Here is a 19659-nt window from a genome sequence, read left to right on the forward strand (position 1 = left end):
CCTGTCAGAAAAGGCAAACTGATCCTGTTCCTTCTCTTCAGCAGCAGGAAAGGGACATACAAAATATTTCTGGTGGGAACACATGATAGTATTTCAAGGGAGCTGGCTGCATCAAGATACAGCTGTCTTTATGTCTCTGACCCCTCCTCATCCACAAAAATAGACAAAAGAGGATGGAAATGAAAAGTGATAGAAGTGAAAAGGAGGCCAATGCAGCAGCTGAACTGAGGTTTAAATGCAGTGAGTTTTCCAACTTCTGCAGGTGCATTAACTGTGCCCTGGCAAGGTCTTCTTCAGGTTTTCTGCTAGTGTCTGAAGGTGTTGCTAAAGCAGAATTTGCTGCATTTTATAAGAACTATAAGTAGAAATGACTTAAAACACAGTTTGTGACAGATTGTGGGTCTTTGACAACTTGCTCTCACCTAGAGTGGAAATGCTTAAGAAATATTTCCAAGATTCCTTAGCAAATATATAACTGGTGGAAACTGTAGATTTGGGTCATCGCATATCATTCTCTCCTAAAAAGAAAGCTCCCTACCCAAACTTATCAGAAGGTCCACGGTGGTTATCACCTTCTCCTGCTATTTAAGCTATAGATCAGATCGATTCAAAGATTTAACTCAGCTCAACTCAAAATGTTTTGCTCAGAAAAATGTTTCACACATAAAATATACTGATATTTTCAAACTGGCCCTAACCTTACCTGTCAATCCAGAGTACTAAAAAAGAACAACCTGTGATTTCAAGGACTGAGCTTACAATAGCATCTTGGCACTGAGTACTCTCCTCAGTAAACAACTGAGAAGATAAGCATTAAGTTTATAAGCACTTTGAACATTTAAAAATGGATTTGTTTTTCACATATTTGATCTACAAGAATCATTTAATTAGCTCTTTGTCACATAAAGATTTTTATTATTTTTACAGTGAAATCCTGAAGTAGAATTCATTCCAGATTAAGACAAATATAGCAAAAACAAGTATGATAGCACAACAAATGTGGCTGAAGCCACATATTCTGTTCAATGTATACATTTTTAGACCATTTGTTCCTTCAAATCAAGACAAATTCAGATATTTTCTTCAGTCCTCATTTTTTCAAATGTAGGCCCAGATGACTGGGCAAACATAAAAGGATTCCAGTCAAGGATTGCTTTGGAATTCTTTTAAAACTGAAAGACATAGTAGCTGCAGTTGGAAAGAATACCTTCAACTTTGCAAGCAAAAGCAATTACGAGAAACCCTGTACTTTTTCTCATTTGTCACACTTGAAAGCATACTGTGTGCAAACCTGTGCAGTCGGTCTGTTTGTAAGGATTCTTCTTGCCAAAGAGACAAATAAAACCTTCATAAAAAGACAATGATATTTCAAGTTCATAGCAATAGTTTTGCTCAGCTACCACAAAAGATTTGCATCCTGTTAAATATTGGCACTTTTCTTCTTAATAAACACCACTCAGCTGTAAACAAAAAACCCTCAATGAACAACAATCAATTTCAGAGCAATACTTTGATGAGTTTTTAATGTATTGATAAAAGATCTATACTTAGTAACATGTTGTGTCTCAGCTAATATGCCAAAAACCAGATCTCTTTCCCACAGACTGAGAGGGGGACCTTCTTTTAAAATCTCACACCATCATTATCTAATATTCCTAAAGATAGTTTCACTCCAAATGATCTTATTGGTATCAGCAATCCCTGAGCTCTCTGCTGACACAGTCTACCCTGACAAGAAGCAGAACAGCACTAAACCACAGCAGCAGGAGGTCAGACAAGGGTGCACGCAGTCTCACTGAAATGCCACTGGATCTCAGCTCCAGAGAGGAGGGAGGATCTGCAATGCTCTGGTGATTTGTTCCCTGTAAGCGAAATTCTTTCTTTACAAATCTGGGGAGACTTTTTTTTCCACAAACAGCTCTTCAAAGCATAGGCAACAAGGTTCCCCCTCCTCAACGACAGGTGATGCACTGAGATGGATCTGGCTGTTCTTTCTCTACAGGACTAATTTTTGGGTTCAGTTGCAGATAACATGGATATTATGCATCACACAGCTCATTCTCATTTCTCATATCCAGACCTACCTAATATCTGTAAATAACTTCCTCCACAGCAAGCCAGTTTCCACATGAATGGCAGTGGTTCCCAAGAATATGGTTATGGCCACAAACTGCAAGTTACCAACACGTGCCACTTTCTTTTGTTTACAGGGAAAGTTTGGTTCAGTGAGCAACAGCATGTTTCCCACAACAACTGAAAGCCCCCTAAAGATAACATTAATAATGAAGCCTGCTCTAATGAAGGTCTACCTGCTCTCTAGAGCAAACTGAAGTTGTGCAAATTATTTTTAAGCAGATAGCTTCAAGTAGTTAACAGCAGCTTAATGAGGCAAATTAAAAACAGTTCATGATTTGCTAAACCTTCTCTGCTTTGTGCCTTAATTGTTCAATTGTCATTTCTTGGCAAGGAGCAAGAATAAAGAAAGAAGCCAGACATTGTTTTAAAGACAGCACGTCATGTCAGGGCTGATGCTGTAGTCCCAACACCTGAGGGTGAGGCTTCCTGCTAGCCAGGAGCACACTGGGAGCGAGCCACTGCCCCTCCCTGACCGCAGGGCACATCCGCCCAAGGCAGAAAGCTTCTGCATCGCTTACTGCACGTGGAATAAAAAAGATGAAATACAATACTGAGCAGAAGTATGTTTAGTATGCATAGGCTGCCCTACGGGAAAGCAAGACGGTGAGATAACACTGGAGCAGTGCATAAGCACAAGCAGGTGGAGATGAGGATCGACTATGCCCACAGTATATTGAATTCACAAACTGCAACTACAACACTGATTCAGTGTTTTTAGAGACAGAGAGAGAACAACTAAGCAAAAAAATAGTAATTTGGCTATTTGTAAATTCCAATCTTGGAACTGTAATAGTCACTTGTGACTTTAAAATAAAGTAGAACTCACTAAAACTTGTGCTATACTCAGTAGACTGGAAATGCCAAGATAAACAAATCACTGATTCATTTCAACCAAGAGTAGTAGTACAGAACTACTCGGCAACAAAAGAAGGAAGCAATAAAAAGGGAGGCTGATATTACTCAAGGATCACAAACTGACAAGAAATACGTCAGAGAAGAAGTTCAAGAGTGGAAAAGTTAAGTGACCAGGAGGGGGTAGCAAAGTGATTAAGCTAATATTAACTTTCATTAAGAAACCCACACAGCCCATCACCATTAGTTGTTCTGGCCTGCACCAACTGGCCTTACACTGCAGGAGACCTCTTTCTCCGTGCAGGAAACTTTCAAAGAATTGTTTGTCTCTTTGTCTTCAGACTGGCTCTGATTAAATTTCAGTTCAATCTTTACTTCATGTAGTTGGGCTTACTGCTCCTCAGCTGCTCTAAATAGGTGCAAGCTCTCCTTCTAATCCTTTAATCCAGAAAGCTGAGGCCCTGGAAATTGCAGCTGTTGCAATTCACAGCAGAAATTCAACCTAAGGATGTCATAAGCCATAGTGGTTGGCTTAAAAGTGCAAACACTTGTAAACTAACTGCAGCAGAGGCAGCCCTGATAAAAGGAGGTGGAGGTGCAGTTTTAGTCAAATATAAACTATTTATCACTAAGGAACACATTACCAGCATGAGAATTTTTCTGAAAACAAGGTCTCACGTAACAGAACTGCATTTGAAGAAAGTAAGTAAAGCATTTATCAGGTGGGAGGAAGCTGAACAGACACTGCTTCCCATTCTACAGCCTCGTGCCACAACAGAATCAAGCAACACGAAACACCTCGCTCTGCTCCTCCCAGCCTGGGGGTGCAGATCACGACTGCTCAGCACACACAGCTCTGGAGAACAGAGCAACTGAACTCTAAATACTCCAGATGGAGAAACTAGATGTGAATATTTTAACAAGGCTTGGAAAAATATGGATGGTTCTTGAGTTCCTTAACTGTACTCTTTGAAAAAACAAACTTTAATCTGAATAGAATCACATTCCATTTCTAGCTTCACTTAGAGATGGCTAAAGCATTTTTGTCAAAGTTGTTTAAAGAAATCCAAACAAAACAGCTTGAGGCAGACAGAATACTCCAGTTGGAAGAACTGAAGTCTGACAGCTACAAGAAACTGAAAACACAATCACTTAATGAAAAGCATTAAGCAATCTTAATTATAAGTGCTACCAGTTTCTCATAGAATAAGCAAAATGACTTCCTAGAACTGTAAGGACTATCAAACTAAAGATTAAAAATGGCTAAGCTTTCACAATTCAAGTGTGTCCAAAGACAACAAAAGTACTTTGAAACAGACCAGCAAGTATAACTACCTAACTAATACACATATTTAGGTAACTAATGTTCTCAGAATCAAAACACTTCTTCAGACTGAATGTAATTTATGATTCTATGATGTCAAAGGAGTATCCTAATTTGGTATCTACAACAGACTGCACTTTCACTCCCAGGAATTCACAGCTGGAACAAACATTTTCTTTTTTTTTTTTTTTTGTATTCAAACCTTCCTGAAACATCAAAACATTCCAGCTGTTATTTATAATTCTGGAAAGATTTAGGTCATCTCTCAGAAGACATGTTCAGGAATTAAACAACAATCAACTAAATACATCAAGTGCACATGCTAAAATTAGAAACACATTAAATCCTTACCTCAGTGTGTTTACTGAGAAGTGGTCTTTTATCACCTGAAGTTGTCTTTTCAAGATTATTACACTCGCCCACAGAGCCACCCAAATGAAGCACACCTGCCTCTCAGCCAAGTGTAGAGTCACTGTAAATCCCAACTGTGTGGGAAGCCTTAATGAAGCCACTGGGATTTGCAGTGGGTTGATGGGAAGTCACATGCATGTTTGTCTCTGATGACTTTTTTTTACTTGACAAGGTGGCTGCAAAAAGCAGCTAAAAGGGATAACATCACCTGCTGCAAATGTGCCCACAACCCAAGGAGTCCCTTTTTAATAAGAGACCATACATAGGGGGATTGACAAGCTCTTAAGATCATTACACCCTTTAGTTTATTCACCTTAATATTCCTTGAAGAGCTCAATTCTCCTCTTGAAGATTAAAAAGAACATGAGAGAGGGAAACCTTTATTAGATTAAATCTAGTCCAACGCTCATCTGTACCAAATCAGCTGGCAAACCTACTGTCAACAACTTCACCCTCTCCCTTCAAGTTGTATAAAGACATGGCAGTTTATGTATTTACATATGTATGTATGTATATATATCCCACATGGAAGCTGACAGTCAAAAGTGATTCCAAGAAGCAAGGAAAGACACTCCTAATTTTTGATGCACTTTTGGAATACACCACATGCAATATAAACCCAGGCTACTCTTCCTGTTTCTTTCTCCTAAACTTCAGTCTATGTATCTCTTATTTTTCTTCTCATGACAGATGCCTGAAATGGCACACGCAGCCACCTGAAGTTTTGATCACTCTGTAGGTGCTGGGAAATTGTGCTGATTGTAAGACTTGTTCAGCCCATGCTCTGTGACTGAGACGGAGCTACCACACTGTATGTGGACTGCATTCATCACCACCCCTCTCTTACTTCTGACCAGATAGGTCATATGGGACCATATCTGCAAGATCACACAGATCTCCACGTTGAGATGGTATTTTAGCTTGCTGCTACAAGGATAGTCCAGCTTCCAATGGAACTTCAGGATTAAAAGAAGCCATTGGTAAGATACATTCAATGTTCACTGAACAGAGCTATAGACCCTCTCTTCTCAATGTCACCTAACTGGAAATGTTTCTCATGTGACCACCAACAGGAACATCTCCACGTAGAACGCAGAATATGAAGTCTCACGTACTGAAGACAGAATGAAAAGAAACATGTCAGATGTGACAATAGATGAGTCATCCAAATTTGCCAGTAGTCTAGAGAGCATTGATAGAAACACTCAGGTGCACAGCCTCCAACAAGTGATAGAGAAGGAAAAAAATAAAAACAAGGAAGTTTAATAAGGCTGTAACAAGTTTGTAACTGGACTTTGATAGGCTTCCCTTTTGTAAGAAATAGTAAGTCAAGAATGGTTCAAAAATGCAGCTTTAGGCATATAATTATCAAAGAAATAATGAGATTCCACAGGAAATCAAACTCTAAAAACTTACAGAGCATGTGTCAAAGGATAATTTTTTACTCCCCAATCATTTTAAGTGAATGTCTTCAAAGCCATCAATGTAAACTTTCAAAAATATCAGGCAGTACCCTAAACATGTCCGATTTCTTTAATACAGGTGAATTTACTGAATTCACAGTGAGAAAAATAGATGGAAAAGCTGCTGTGGGACAAATTACAAATTCTGGATATTGATGCACTCCCCACCAAGATCATGCTCTAAGAGTACAGCTTGGTGGTACATCAAAATGAAATATTCATCTCTTTGCCCAGCTACGTATGCAAGCATTCTCAAAACCCAGTTATACCATATCCATATCCTTTCTTTAGGAACTATTTATAGACGCTCCTTTTCAAATGCGTAATTCATATACATGTTTAACCTTCCAATAACACTAGAATCTTTAACACACTAAACAAAGCTTTTATTTGTTCACCTTTTTCAGCATCTTGCTCAGCAGACCAACAAAATGTCTTAAGTTTAGTCTTATAAAAGCATGTTCCCTGTAATGCACAGTTCTGTTGCATTTCGTAAAATAAAGTTTTAACAGATTATCTTGCTCTTGGCTTCTAATGAATAAAAAAATTTGAATGCAGCTTTTTCTTGGAACACAGCTAATTACATTTGTACAAGGGTGCAAAGCAAAAGGGCAAGGGGAATTCCCCAGCAGAGATTACACAGATTATTTTCTATTCAAAACACATGCATGTTTCTAAAGGCAGAACACCACAAAATAAATTGGAGGGTAAAATTAAGGACACCTGCCAAGATAGGAAAAAAAATGCAAAGAACCAACCCCCCCCCCCCACCTCCTCATCTGCAACAGCAAGCCTACTGCTGGAAGCCAAGAAATAATGTTGTAATTTTATTTGTTCATAATGTGATAACCTGAAAGCAGATTTCAAATTGAAGAATCTACATAAATAAATGCTTACACCAATGGCCGAACTAACTATCACACACTAACTATCACATATCTCAAGTTCTATAAATGATGTTCCAAACACAAATTAAAAAAAGCAATTTACTTGCTAAATCGAATAACTGTGCAAAAATGCAGTCAGGTTGGGAACTACTCTACAAGTATTTTTACAATATGCAATTATTTTAATTCTGGACCATTTCTACTTAAGTGAGAGAAAATCTTTTCCTTGCACTGAAGGGGAAAAATAATCATCTGAGAGTTAAAGTATTAGAAATTCTTATTCACAAGTCCAAATAGCAAGTAGTTATCTGATGAGTTTTGGAAAATACTTTGGAATATACAGGGTTACTTGACTCAATTCCCTTTGCTGCTTCTTAGGTTCTGGATGTTTTGCCAGAACTTGACATTACGCTTCACAGTTTTATTTTTCCTGACTCATGGCATCGCTAGTTTCTTTAAAGAAGGTACAGGTATTAATAGACATAATTTAAGATACCCCTTGTGCTAAGCAAGGCATGTAATAAATAAATAAGGGTAGGAGAGAGAATGCAAAGTATCTTCATAGTTAAAGGAGATTATGAGCAGCTTCAGCTGGCAAAGACAGGTTTTCCAATACTAGCATCTTTTCACTATCTCTAACTACATTATTAACCTGTTAATTTATGATACAATTACATTTTTATCTGAAATATTTATCTGCAGTATTTCTTTAATCTTTTGAAAGACTACTTCATTCTTCAGTATGATTCACTTCACCTTGCAATCTGCAAGGGTTTTCATCTCCCAGAGGCAGGTGTAAAGACTGAAAAGGTTTCTTGATTAATTTTAAAAATGAAAGGCCCAATAACTGATAAATAAATCAGTATCTGGAGTTCTATCTCTGTAGCACCCTTGAAAGCTTGCATTCAAGAGACCCACTCCCCCTATGGATCAGCTAGAGCTCACACTGTCAGGACAATACCCTTCAGCTAACATGCTGATTATTCTCAGTGTTCACATTCTCACACAGGGGATACGCAGAATGTGACAGCACCTTCCTCATCCAAAAGTGTCTGCAGATGATAGGGGCTGGTAGAGCTGGATGGTAGAGCTCAGGGGCTGATGGTGGGTCACAGGGCCCTAGGTTTATGCGCCAGTAAATGAAAACACCCGTGTGTGCTTGTTTTTCCCAGTGAATTTAATCCTGAGTGCATGTGTAGCTCATTAGCAAACTCCCAGCTGGACAGCAGGAGACCTGCATCAGAAACAACCCAAGCTCTGGGCTGATCGCTGCATAAGAGGTCCAGGGTGCAAGCACAGGTATTGGACAGACTGAGAGCCTTTGCTAATGTTTGAAGGGTCCATGAGCATGAGGAGACTTGTGAAGGGTGCAAGCCCCTGCATCTGTTTGACAGTGAACATAAGGAGGAAGATCAAAACCTGGCTATCTGTGGGTATGTTGCAGGTGAGTTGTGGCAGTACTACACAGGGGTGCTACAAAGGCAGGGCTGTTGGTGGCTGTCTGTGTGGGCAGCTGCAGCAGTGTCCTCTTAATGCATGTGTGCACCTCTCTGCAACGCGTCCTGAGCCTCGCCACAGCCAAACTGCAAACAGGAACTTCAGCAGTCACATCCATCAGACAGGGATGGAGAGACCTGGACTTGGCTGGGCTTCAAGAGCTGGGAAGGAGGAATCCCCAGGTCTTGGAGCCTACTGAATGCAGCAGTTTTCTTACCATCTTTAACTGCGTTACATATATTTATAACAAATTAATTTTCACTTTTCCTTTAAATTCTGAAAAGTAAATATAGACAGATGGTGCTATGTATTTGATACAATACCACATCACAAATGAAAATAGATAGGATGTATTGCTCATGGTTTGTCTATTACCTGCAAGAGTTTAAATTAAGCAGTTTGGTTAATTACTTAGCTCAGCCCAAGGGCATTAGCCTAAAACCAGCTGTACGGGCAGGCATAAAAAACCTGGAATATTTGCCCAGCATTTCCACTGATTTAATGACAGTAATTTAAAATCATTTTGGTTTTTTTTTCCATGTTTGAAAATTGCACCATTTTAAAACAAGTGTAAATCCAACACAAATAAATTAAATGCAGAGAAGCCTTCTACAAGTAGTGTTTTAAAATCAAAAGTGCTTGGTTTAATTTAAGCAGTTATTGTTGAAAATTAAAGACCACCTGAAGAAAATGCAATATGCACATCCAAACAAGGTATTTGCTTAGGTTTATTTAAAGGCCAGTCTCCAATACAAGCAACTGGGAAACAGAGGATGTAAGTTCCTCCCATTCAGCCACCTGGGTTGTGCCTCTACCTACTCTGTGCAGGACGCTGCAAGAAAGTGAGAACATCACCAGAAGGTGCTAAGGTAGTGCATGTAACAGGCTAAATACCTGTGTGAATCTTCTTACTGTCTTTAAAGGAAAGCTGTCACTTTGACCTGGAAGACACCATTTAAATTTAGTGCATTTAATACTCATATTACACGTGATCAGTATCACATTGTCAGTGAGTCCTTGTAAAGATGGTGACAGAGTGTCCCCCACCAGGCTTTTAACTTCGGCTACTTGCAAGTCTGATGGAGGGGCTTGTTTTCTGTAAAGAGACATGAATAAAGCACCAGAGAATAGACTGCAGCCTGAATGTTCATCACATCAGCATTTAGTGGTGACAAATTCAGTGTCTGCTGCTACATTCCTAATAGCGGTGCTCCACCCATGCACTGTAAATTCACATGCTAGCTTACTTCACAGCAACTTGTTACTGTGTAATAAACTAAGGTGTAGTAAACACATAAGATTAACACAGAATGACATTTCTGCTTGTTTTCTTGCATATGGAAGCCATATTTGGCCTAAACCCCAACTTTAGTTAAACTGACAACTCTCTTAGTAACCAATCCAGGTAACTCCATACGTAGCCCAGGTGCAGGAAATGAGATTTGAAGTCAAGAGTAATTAGAGTTCCCCTTCAGTAACATTATTATTTGCAAGAGATGTTGGAATCAGATGAAATTCAGTAGTTTATTCTCAGTGTTGGAAAGCAAAAAGGAAGAATGCCCAATTTACAGAAATGTGCAAACATGAGTGGCGTGCCCTGACTTTGCAATACTATACAGATTTGGCATTTCTTTTGTTATTGCTCTTCTAGTTGGTATGCTGATCTAACGTGTTTCCAAATGCAAATTAAATTTTCTCAACATATTTTAATTTTTTAAGAAATCACTTTCCTTCAGTTCAAATCAATTTCCATAATTCTGAAATCCCTGCTTTTAATCAACTTTCTGTTGTATCTGCTTAGGAGGCTTCTCTAGAAAGTACAGTTACTGCTTTTGAAAATAATCTAATTCGAAGTTCTGATGCTCACACCAAACCAACCACTCACCATGTGTAAACAAAAAGCTAACAAAGTCAACTGAAGGTTAATGTGAGAAGTTAGAAAATGCTTCCTGCCAGCTATTTTCCTTTCAGTCTTAGAGAAACTGAAACCCCAAAGCAGAATTGTCATAAAGAACTTGTTCCTACTGGACCATCACCTTAGCCCATAAGTAAAAATGGAATCTGTCAACATTCCTGTGGGCATTATAGCTCTGCCTTCTAGGAAATGCCCCAGTGAGCTGACAAATCCTGAGCTGAACCCATTCAAAAGCTGTCATGACCCCTATGCTGTAATAATACCTGCACATTATAAGCTTAAACCCAAATATTTACCCATCATTTTCCTCCTCCTGGGTATAATGAACCCCTTTGCTGCTACACAGCATCAAGTGTCCAGTTGTATTACAAAGCACTTGGATTGGAAAGGATGGGGATTTAGCAATGACCAGTTAGCCATTCACCCAGCAGTTTTTAGGACTGGGGTTTACAGCATTCAAGAGGAAAGAAATGATGGGATGAAGTAGTAGTCCCTGCTCAGTCCTGCCTGCTGTGGCTTCAGACCCTGGCTGCTGCTGCCTCCTGAGGCAGGCAAAAAAAGAAAGGAAGTAATCTGTCACCAGAATCCTTCTGCAAGGGCTATGTCAAGTGCATTAAATGCAAATGAAAATTTTTATTAATTAAATTGTAATTACTTCAAAGACATGGCTATAGATTAATGTCACACCGACATAATGATTTGACTCATCTCTACAACTTGTTAAGAACCTGGAAGCAATGGTCACATCCTTCTTGATGAAATCATTATTACTAATTGACTGGTAAGTTACTTCACTGATTATAACTTTTCAGGGATGTGTAACAGAAACATTGACTGGTTTAAATGAAAAAGCCTGTCTTTCTAAGCTCCAGCAAAAGAACAAGTGAAGAAGATGGTCTGCATGTCTGAGGGCAGTGTCCCCAGCACATCATTCCCAGCAGTGAAACTGCAGAACGTGCTATTTATACTGAGATCAAAAGGCCTGCACTCTGATAAATCAAATCCCAGCAGAAATGACTCACTGGACCCTGCATCCTCACATCAGAAGGATGTCAACAAGGTTGCAGCATACCACATACACCACTCCCCTTCTCCTAACCCAAGAAGAGCACAGACCACATTTTGAGCATACACTTAAACAAGGCAAACCAGACAAGAAAAAGCAACATGGCCAAACATTCATGGAGGCTAAGACAGAAATATTCTGAGGCACAGAAGAACCCCATAACAATTGCTGACCCCCAAAAGGCTTGAAAGACCTTTACAAAAGCTAGCTCATCACCATTTAAGAACCCTGGATATGCAAAGAGGGCTGGGGGGTACATTGAACCAAATGTAAACGTAAAAGTACATTGAACCAAATGTACCTTTGGTTAAACCCCACAAAATTAGGGTGTGCCTAGGCTCCTTGTGCAAACAGCTCTGAGAAGGTATCAATATAGCCTATCAAATATCAAGGTAGAAGGTATCAAGAATTTTCCACAAGGTTCTTTTTGCAAGTAGAGATCGATCCAGTTTACAGCCCTATGGGGCCACACCAAAGCCACAGAAACCGATGCTTTTCTTTTCTTCCATGATCTTGCAACAGGAATTTCCTTTAAATATTCAAGTCTACCTATCATCTTGTTAGAACAAAATTAAACAAAACAGCAACACTTCTAGAAGGGTACAATTCTTCTTCTATTCAAATAATGTACATTTTTTCTTTAAAAAAGAAAAAATTAAAAAGCAAAGACAAAATATACCTGCAGAGAAAACTTGACCTAAATGAATTCTTCTACTATATATTTTGTCTAATACTAAGAATCAACTGGTACTAATAGCATTAATTGCTCTGACTGCTAAGTTCACATCACCACTGACGTTTTTATTACTTTGAATAAAGGTACTCACCACTAGAATGGAAGGTACAGAAACAGAAAAAAACCCCACCACTAGAAAGATGCTATATTGCAGCTATATCACATAGTTCTTCAGCAGTGCATTTAGGTATGTATTTATGCCAGTTTATTTTATCTATTTCACACCCCTCATGATTTAGTGGGAATACTGTACAGATTAACAGAAAACCTAACTAGAATTGAACCAAAAAAAGTTTGAGAAGGGAAAAAAATGTTGAAAGCAAGAAAGAAAGAAAAAAAAGAAAGAAAAGCAACACCAGAAAGGACAGAGTGAAGAGTTACTTGTATCTAGGCTAATAAAGTGTTCTGAAATAATGCTCAGAAACTATCTGCAGAAAGTACTTTGTCCAAGATAAGATGCATCGAACTAAAGGTCACAGCGAAGATGAGAAGGGCAGCCTTCCCAGAAGCTGAAAAAAGAAAAGTTATGCTTTGATACTCTTCCCATTGTCTCAGTCTTTCCAGTACAAAAGTATATAACAAGCCAAATACAATGCTCTTTGAAATTACCTTCTGAGAAGAACATAAAAGCCTTGCCTGCCCTTAATACCAACCATGGGACTCAAGCCAGTAACAGTGTAGGGGACTTCGACACGAGTCCTCTAGTGAATTGGGATGTTGTGTGTGAAGGCATCATCCTCACTCGACTCACTTACACGTAGCAGAACACAATCTCTGCAAGGCAGAAAGAAATTCCTGCCTAAGCCTCAGCTATTCCATCTCATCTGTCCAGTGTTTCAGACCACGTGCTCCTTTACTGTAACTTCTTAAATTTTTGCAAATAGATTGACTGAAGAGTGATCTACCAGGGATACAACAGAGACATTTTCTCATCATTCCACCCAGGTTTGTGAAAGGAAATAGTGAATTACGGATTCCTGCTATCTAGTCCCCACAAAATCAGTATTAGATTTACAAATGCTTGTTTGTCCTAGTTGTAGCCAGAACAGGGTTCATTTTTTACAGTAGCTGGGAGGGGACATGGCCAGACCCTAATGTTATTCAATACCACCTCAGGTCATTGCCAGGGACAGGGAAAATGACTCTTCTCTCAGGAGAAGGGCATCCTTTCTGGTCATGGAGAAGAAAGTGGTTGGGAAGAACAGGTCTTCTATGTAAATAGTTTCTTTGTCTTATATGTTTTGTTATTAATATTGTTGCTGTTATTGTTCAGTTTCTTATCTCATTGCTGTTTCCAGCAAATTGTTCTTATCTCAACCAGTGATCATTGTTTTTTGTGCTTCCAACAGGAGGCAGGAGGAGGTGGAGGGAGCGGCTGTGTGGTTTTAGGGGAACTAAATTGGAGACTACCATCCTAAGCCACAACATTGTTGCACTGGGAAAATCCTAGAAATACTACCAGAACATCTGAATCTGCATTTGGAACATTATTTGCTCAAAAAAACCCCCCAAATCCCAACCACCGAATTCCAGGAAATAAATTTATGACTCATAAGCAGCACAGAAAAATTAAAAGCTCTATAAATTTGTATTTCTTTTTATCCTCAGAACTTAAGTCTCAGTTTATAATCCTAAACTTGAGTCCCAAATGTATTATCTTGCAAAATTCATTTAATAGTATGTTTGAGCTCCACCAAACTTCTGCAAAGTTAAACTTTTCACTGTATGTTTATTTTTAGTGATGAGAAGTATTTTATTCCCAAGAGATACTAATTCTGTGCATTGTTATTAGAAGAAAGCTGGAGAGGGACTTTTTACAAGGGCTTGTGGTGACAGGACAAGGGGAGATGGATTCAAACTGAAAGAGACTAGGTTAAAATTAGGTATTAGAAAGAAATTCTTTACTGTGGGGTGAGTGAGGAACAGGTTGCCCAGAGAAGTTGTGTATGCCCCATCCCTGGAAGTGTTCAAGGCTGGATTAGAGTCTTTGAGCAGCCTGATCCAGTGGAAGGTGTCCCTGCCCACAGCAGGAGAGTCAGAACTAGATGATCTTTACTGCCCCTTCCAACCCAAGCCATTCCATGATTCTATGAAACAGTCCCTAAAGAATGCTGGTGATATGTCCAATTAGACTACTTTTGATAAAACCAGCACAAGCAGATGGTTAGGAATACAAAAAAAAAATCAATAGAAAAAATTTGTTCCAAAGCAACAATATAAAATTGCCTTTTGAATAAATAACACCTGAGTATTTGTATTTGCGTATTTTCTTATTTCTGAATGCATTGTTAAATTTACCAGAAGAATTTGTCCCATCAATCCATTTGCCCATCTCAGATGGGTCATGATTCACTCAAAGATATAAGATGCTTTGGAGAGAATTTTGGCTTTAAAGATGGTATTAGACAAGTATTTCACAATGACTGCAATGACAGCTGTATTCATCTCCCTCACATATCAGATTCAAAGTCAGAAGCAGATTCTCAGTTTGCAAGCCAGAACATGTTCTCCTGGATATTTAGAGCCAGCCACTGAAATCCCCAAAACCTATCAATGATGTCAAACAGGACAGAAATAGATCATCTTGCTTGTTTTTCCAAAATAGACCTGCATTTATAAAAGAAATAGAAATCTTGAAGAAAAAAATTCTCTTTTATCACCATCACTATCAAAGCACAAAACCACTCGACTTTTTTTGAAAGAACCACTTCAAGAAAGGAATCATGTTTGTGTCTCGCTCTTGATGTTTTATCTCTCCTCTTACATTGTCAGCAACAAAACCTGCTTTTTCTTTTCATTCCAAGGCTTTTTTTTTCACATCGATAAGGAGGTTCATCATGCCATTTCACGTGCCAATAAGTAGATGAATTATGTTTGTAGATGTCAGTGCCTAACACAATTTAACCACCACAAACATGCATTAACTTACAGCAATGCACGTCACCCTACAATAATCCACTTACCAGATGGTTTGCAGAACAAAACCAGGAACAGGATCAAAATGAGGAAATACTTTCAGCCTTATTCTTTATTACTTAAGATTTTATTGACCAATACACGTAATGACAGGCATCAGAAGCTGTTTTCAGGAAGTACCCTAAAATGTGAGCTCTGTGACTTCAGACAGCGACAGGCAAAGATTTGTTTCAGGAGATCTCAAGTTCAAGCAATCCTTCTGTGTTCTATGTTTTCAAGCAATGCTGCTTGTGCCCTACAGAATAAGCTTTCTGATCTGCAACTCAGCAACAAAGTAAGAAGTAGACTTCTAATTAGGAATTAATAAAATAAGAATACTTACGCTGACCCCACCGGCCTGTTCTTGGATTCAAATAATTTGGATAAAGTCCATTAGGACGATCCATTTTTTGAAGTAACTTCCGAATGTGCATGACCTAAATTAAATCAAGAATCAGGTTCACCGCTAACAACGTTCATCTGCCCTGTGCACATAGTTAAATCTAAAATCTTTTTTATTTTCCTTTCATTTTTAGTAGCAAATTTTATTAATCTGAACCACAAGCTCTCTTGAGGGCTTTCTTCAGATTTGCATAGTTTTGGTTTTAAAGGACTGCTTATATAAACATGCTTAAAAATTATGATTTTTAAATGTATTCTCAAACAAATAAGAAAACCTGGGTTGTCATATATTTCTACTTGAAAAAGATATCTATTTGGTAACAGAAATACAAGCAAGAAAAAATTTACCTGCTACCAAGAAGGGAAGTAGAATTCAATACAGAAAGTACTTCCCCTTTAATGCAATTTATGATGAAAAACATGATAAAAACACTCATTTTTGAGACTCACCTTGTTGTAATATACGGGGTCTCCTGTCAAATAGCTGAGGTGGACAAATTCCATGTGCAGAGTACCAAACTCAGCGAGGATGCTACTGCCAGCAGAAGCCCAGCCCCAGTTTCGACCAACACCACTGAATTCCAAAAATATGCATAAAAAAGGGGAGAAAACAACAGAAAATTCAGAATTACTGCGCACAGCACAACTACCACAGCCAATCAGACACGTAGCAACAACGCTTTAACCCACACTTAAGATTACAGGAGTTGTGATTTGATCGATCAATTGGTTCACTGGTTGGTCTTTTTGGAAAAAAGGCGCCATAACCACATCAGCAAGAAGTCCTACGATCAAAAAATATAATACCTTGATGTCACACAAATCTGATGACTTAACACTGGGCTCAGTCTCAGCTGTTCTTTATTCACCATATGCTCCTAAGACAAGAATCAAGATAACACAAGTTCTGAAGGTCGCAGCGTTCGCTTTCTTGTCCTGTCAATCTTTACCCTGCCGATCTTTAAGGGATCTGTCTTCCCTTTACCTGTGGGGGATCTGCATCCCTATCTTGTGTCTACATAGGAATACAGGATGTTTACTGTTGGCACAACACATGAGTTCCTCAGGCTCACTTAAAGAATCAGCAGAAAGTGCCACATACCTCCTACCTTTTGCACTTTAAGAGATACCATCTTGCTAAGTCCTAACTCCTAAATTACCTCTGGTTTGTTCTAATTTGGGAGTTTTCATCACCTTTCAGGATTGGGTCTTCTAATTTCTGGAGTTAACTACATATTTCTGAAGATTAATTTTACTTCCTCTCATAAAATATTTCAGTTATGAGTAAGTGTACACACAATCTAGACATACATCCAAAATCAGCTACTGTTTAAGGACATAGTGAAAAATGTAAAGAATGCCTTGCATTAAAAAAGCTCTCTCAAAATCTGAGGGAAATCCCAGCACTGAGCAAGCAATAAATTAGACAAGGCAGTTGTCTTCCATGAGGTAATGCAGACCATCGAAGTTCAGTCTGATCTGAGCATTCATCTAAAGGAACCTCTCCATCTGCACAGACAATAGTTGGCTTCAGCACATCAGACTTGATACCTAAGCTAAAATGTAAAATGAAACAGTATCTTCAGAGTCCCATCATCATCTCAAATGCTGGGAATCTTCTAAAGGTAATATACAGCTCACACAGTACAGAAAACCCAGTAAGTTCAACCATGCCCTGCAAACAATTGTGGTTTTCAATAGATTTTGTAATGACTAAAGAAACAATTATTAAGCTCTAAAGCAACACACAGAATAATACGCTCAGCGTGGTCCAATGGCAGGTTGAATGCTTATTGCAGAATCAGAAGTAAAAACAACATGATCAAAATTTATTGCAGTTAATGAGTTAGAATGTGCTGAACTCTATCAAAATTAACATGCCAGGAATGACAATTTGTCTGCATTTTCTACAGTTCCACTACTAAGAAAAAGTGATGTATGCTATTACTAATTTTAAGTTGGAGGGAGGGGGAGGAACACACTTCACAAAAGAAAACTCATTACCTTTTCAGATTCACCATTGCCCATGGTATACCCGTAGGTGTGTTGAAGGCTGGAAGAAGTTTTCCTGCCAGTTGCACTGCTTTGATCTTGAAAACCTAAGATAGTAGGATCAATTGCAAATAGTTACAAAGTCTGATCTATCTCCAAGAATTACAAAGACTGAAATTTCCTTGCTCCACCTACCCCTTTGTATTAAAAAAGCTTTACATAGTAAAAAACATATTAACTTATAATTTTTTGCCACTTGTTCACTTTATAACTTTTGGTTAGATTTGAACATGAAAGAAAACTTGTCATTTTAATTTCTTTCCTTCTAAGCTCTCCAGCAATAGTTCTTAGATTCCTATTACAGAAGAATATCAGGTCTCCTCCCACCTCCCTCCACCAGTATTAGGAATTTCAAGTGCTTTCTAAAACAGTCTTTAAATCATACCTTATATTTCTCATTAAAAACCAAGACACAACTCTCCTACCCAAGTATTTTAACTTTTACAAACTTCCAGTCTCTTTTTAATGAGATTACTGCAGACAGAGTTCCCATTCTTTTATGAACACTGTCTAGGCAAAACCAGATGCGCAGTTTCCTCTAGTTTTTCCTTCATCGATAATGCATGAAAAATAATATGAATAACATGCAAAATAATTACAGGGTTAATCTTCCCTCTCTAGTCTGATCCCTCACAGAAATTACTGAGAGGACAAAATCTCTGTCATTTCTAGTGTTATTTCTACTTACTTTTAGAACATAAATCTGGAATAGCCTTATTGAGAGCCCAAAGTCTATTAGACAGACAAGCAATTGGGATAAAGTTCCTTCTAAGCCTACCTGCAGCATGTTTTCCAAAGAAGGTGTATTTGGTATATCTCCATGGCATGAATTGGCTTGTACCAGTTAGTTGCTCGCATACTTTTTAATTAATGCACTCTCAGTATTCACTACATTTCTGGAGAAGTATCTCCTTAATCTGGAGATAAGATTATTCACCAGTTTAACACCATACAAACTAGTTACAAAAAGAGCTACCCTGTCCCAAAATAACTTATGCAACATGGACTTAGTATAGAAACATCCTCTCTTTGGTGACCAGCAATAGGACACGAGGAAATCAAATGAAGATGCATACGGGCAATTTCAGATAGGGAAAATGTTCTTCACTAAGGGACTGGTCACAGCTCAAGGAACGTGTGGATGATGCTCTTAGTCATATGGTTCAGTTTTAGGTAGTCCTGAGAGAAGCTTGGGGTTGGATTCCACAATCCTTAAAGGTCCTTCTAACTTGAGATATTCTACAATTCTATCGTCAGCTACCTGACCAATACTCTGTAATCAAGAAGAATAAGAACTTTAGGAAGGACTACAGGAATTGGATTTGTAAAGTCTATGGGAGGAAACTGATGAGATGCTCACTAGAGAAGCAAGCTGAAAAAAAAAGCAATCAAGAACATCCTTATTTTTCATATGAAGGTGGGAAAAAAATCAATATCTTAATGTTTGAGGATATGACTAGTGAGACATGAAATAAACCAGAAGAAAATATTAAAGATGACATCTAATTGTATTTGATGCAGTGGAGTATGGAGAGATGGAGGTGAATCTGAAAGCAATGAGCCAGGATAAAGAACTTTTACAGAAGTTCTCCATATGAATTGTAAGATGGGATATGTCTAAACTGAAAAAGAATATACCTGAGGATATGATTTGATAGAATTGTGAAGTAACAGAGGCAATACGGCTTGAATGATTTTTAGCAAAGAAACCGACAAGAGATGGTCTTTGAGAAAACGTGCAGAAATTTAGCAGTAAAATTCATACAACACTCTGACCTTGAATAAAGGACCAAGTCAGAACAGGGAGACATAGTATAAGGAAGAGGTATAATACAGGTGAAATCTATGGTAATTGGGAAAAAAGAAAACCTTAAGAGAACTGAAAGCTCAGTCTTGGCCCAGTTGCATAAGAACTACTTCATTTGCATCTATAAATAAGCATCAAAAATTCATGTTGAACTTC

At 38.4% G+C, this 19659-nt stretch overlaps 1 protein-coding gene across 1 annotated transcript in view; it reads right to left on the reverse strand.

The window, feature by feature from the left end:
* Positions 1-19659, reverse strand: part of MAN1A2 (mannosidase alpha class 1A member 2) — a 135986-nt gene that overhangs the window by 30523 nt on the left and 85804 nt on the right. The window contains exons 6-8 of the mRNA XM_048294063.1: positions 17649-17743; positions 16095-16218; positions 15586-15679 (exon numbers count right to left, since the gene is read on the reverse strand). Of these exons, the coding sequence (XP_048150020.1) occupies positions 15586-15679; positions 16095-16218; positions 17649-17743 (313 nt within the window). The remainder of the gene's footprint in view (positions 1-15585; positions 15680-16094; positions 16219-17648; positions 17744-19659) is intronic.

This window comes from Corvus hawaiiensis, chromosome 2 (genome assembly GCF_020740725.1).
Source record: "Corvus hawaiiensis isolate bCorHaw1 chromosome 2, bCorHaw1.pri.cur, whole genome shotgun sequence".
Lineage (NCBI taxonomy): Eukaryota > Metazoa > Chordata > Aves > Passeriformes > Corvidae > Corvus > Corvus hawaiiensis.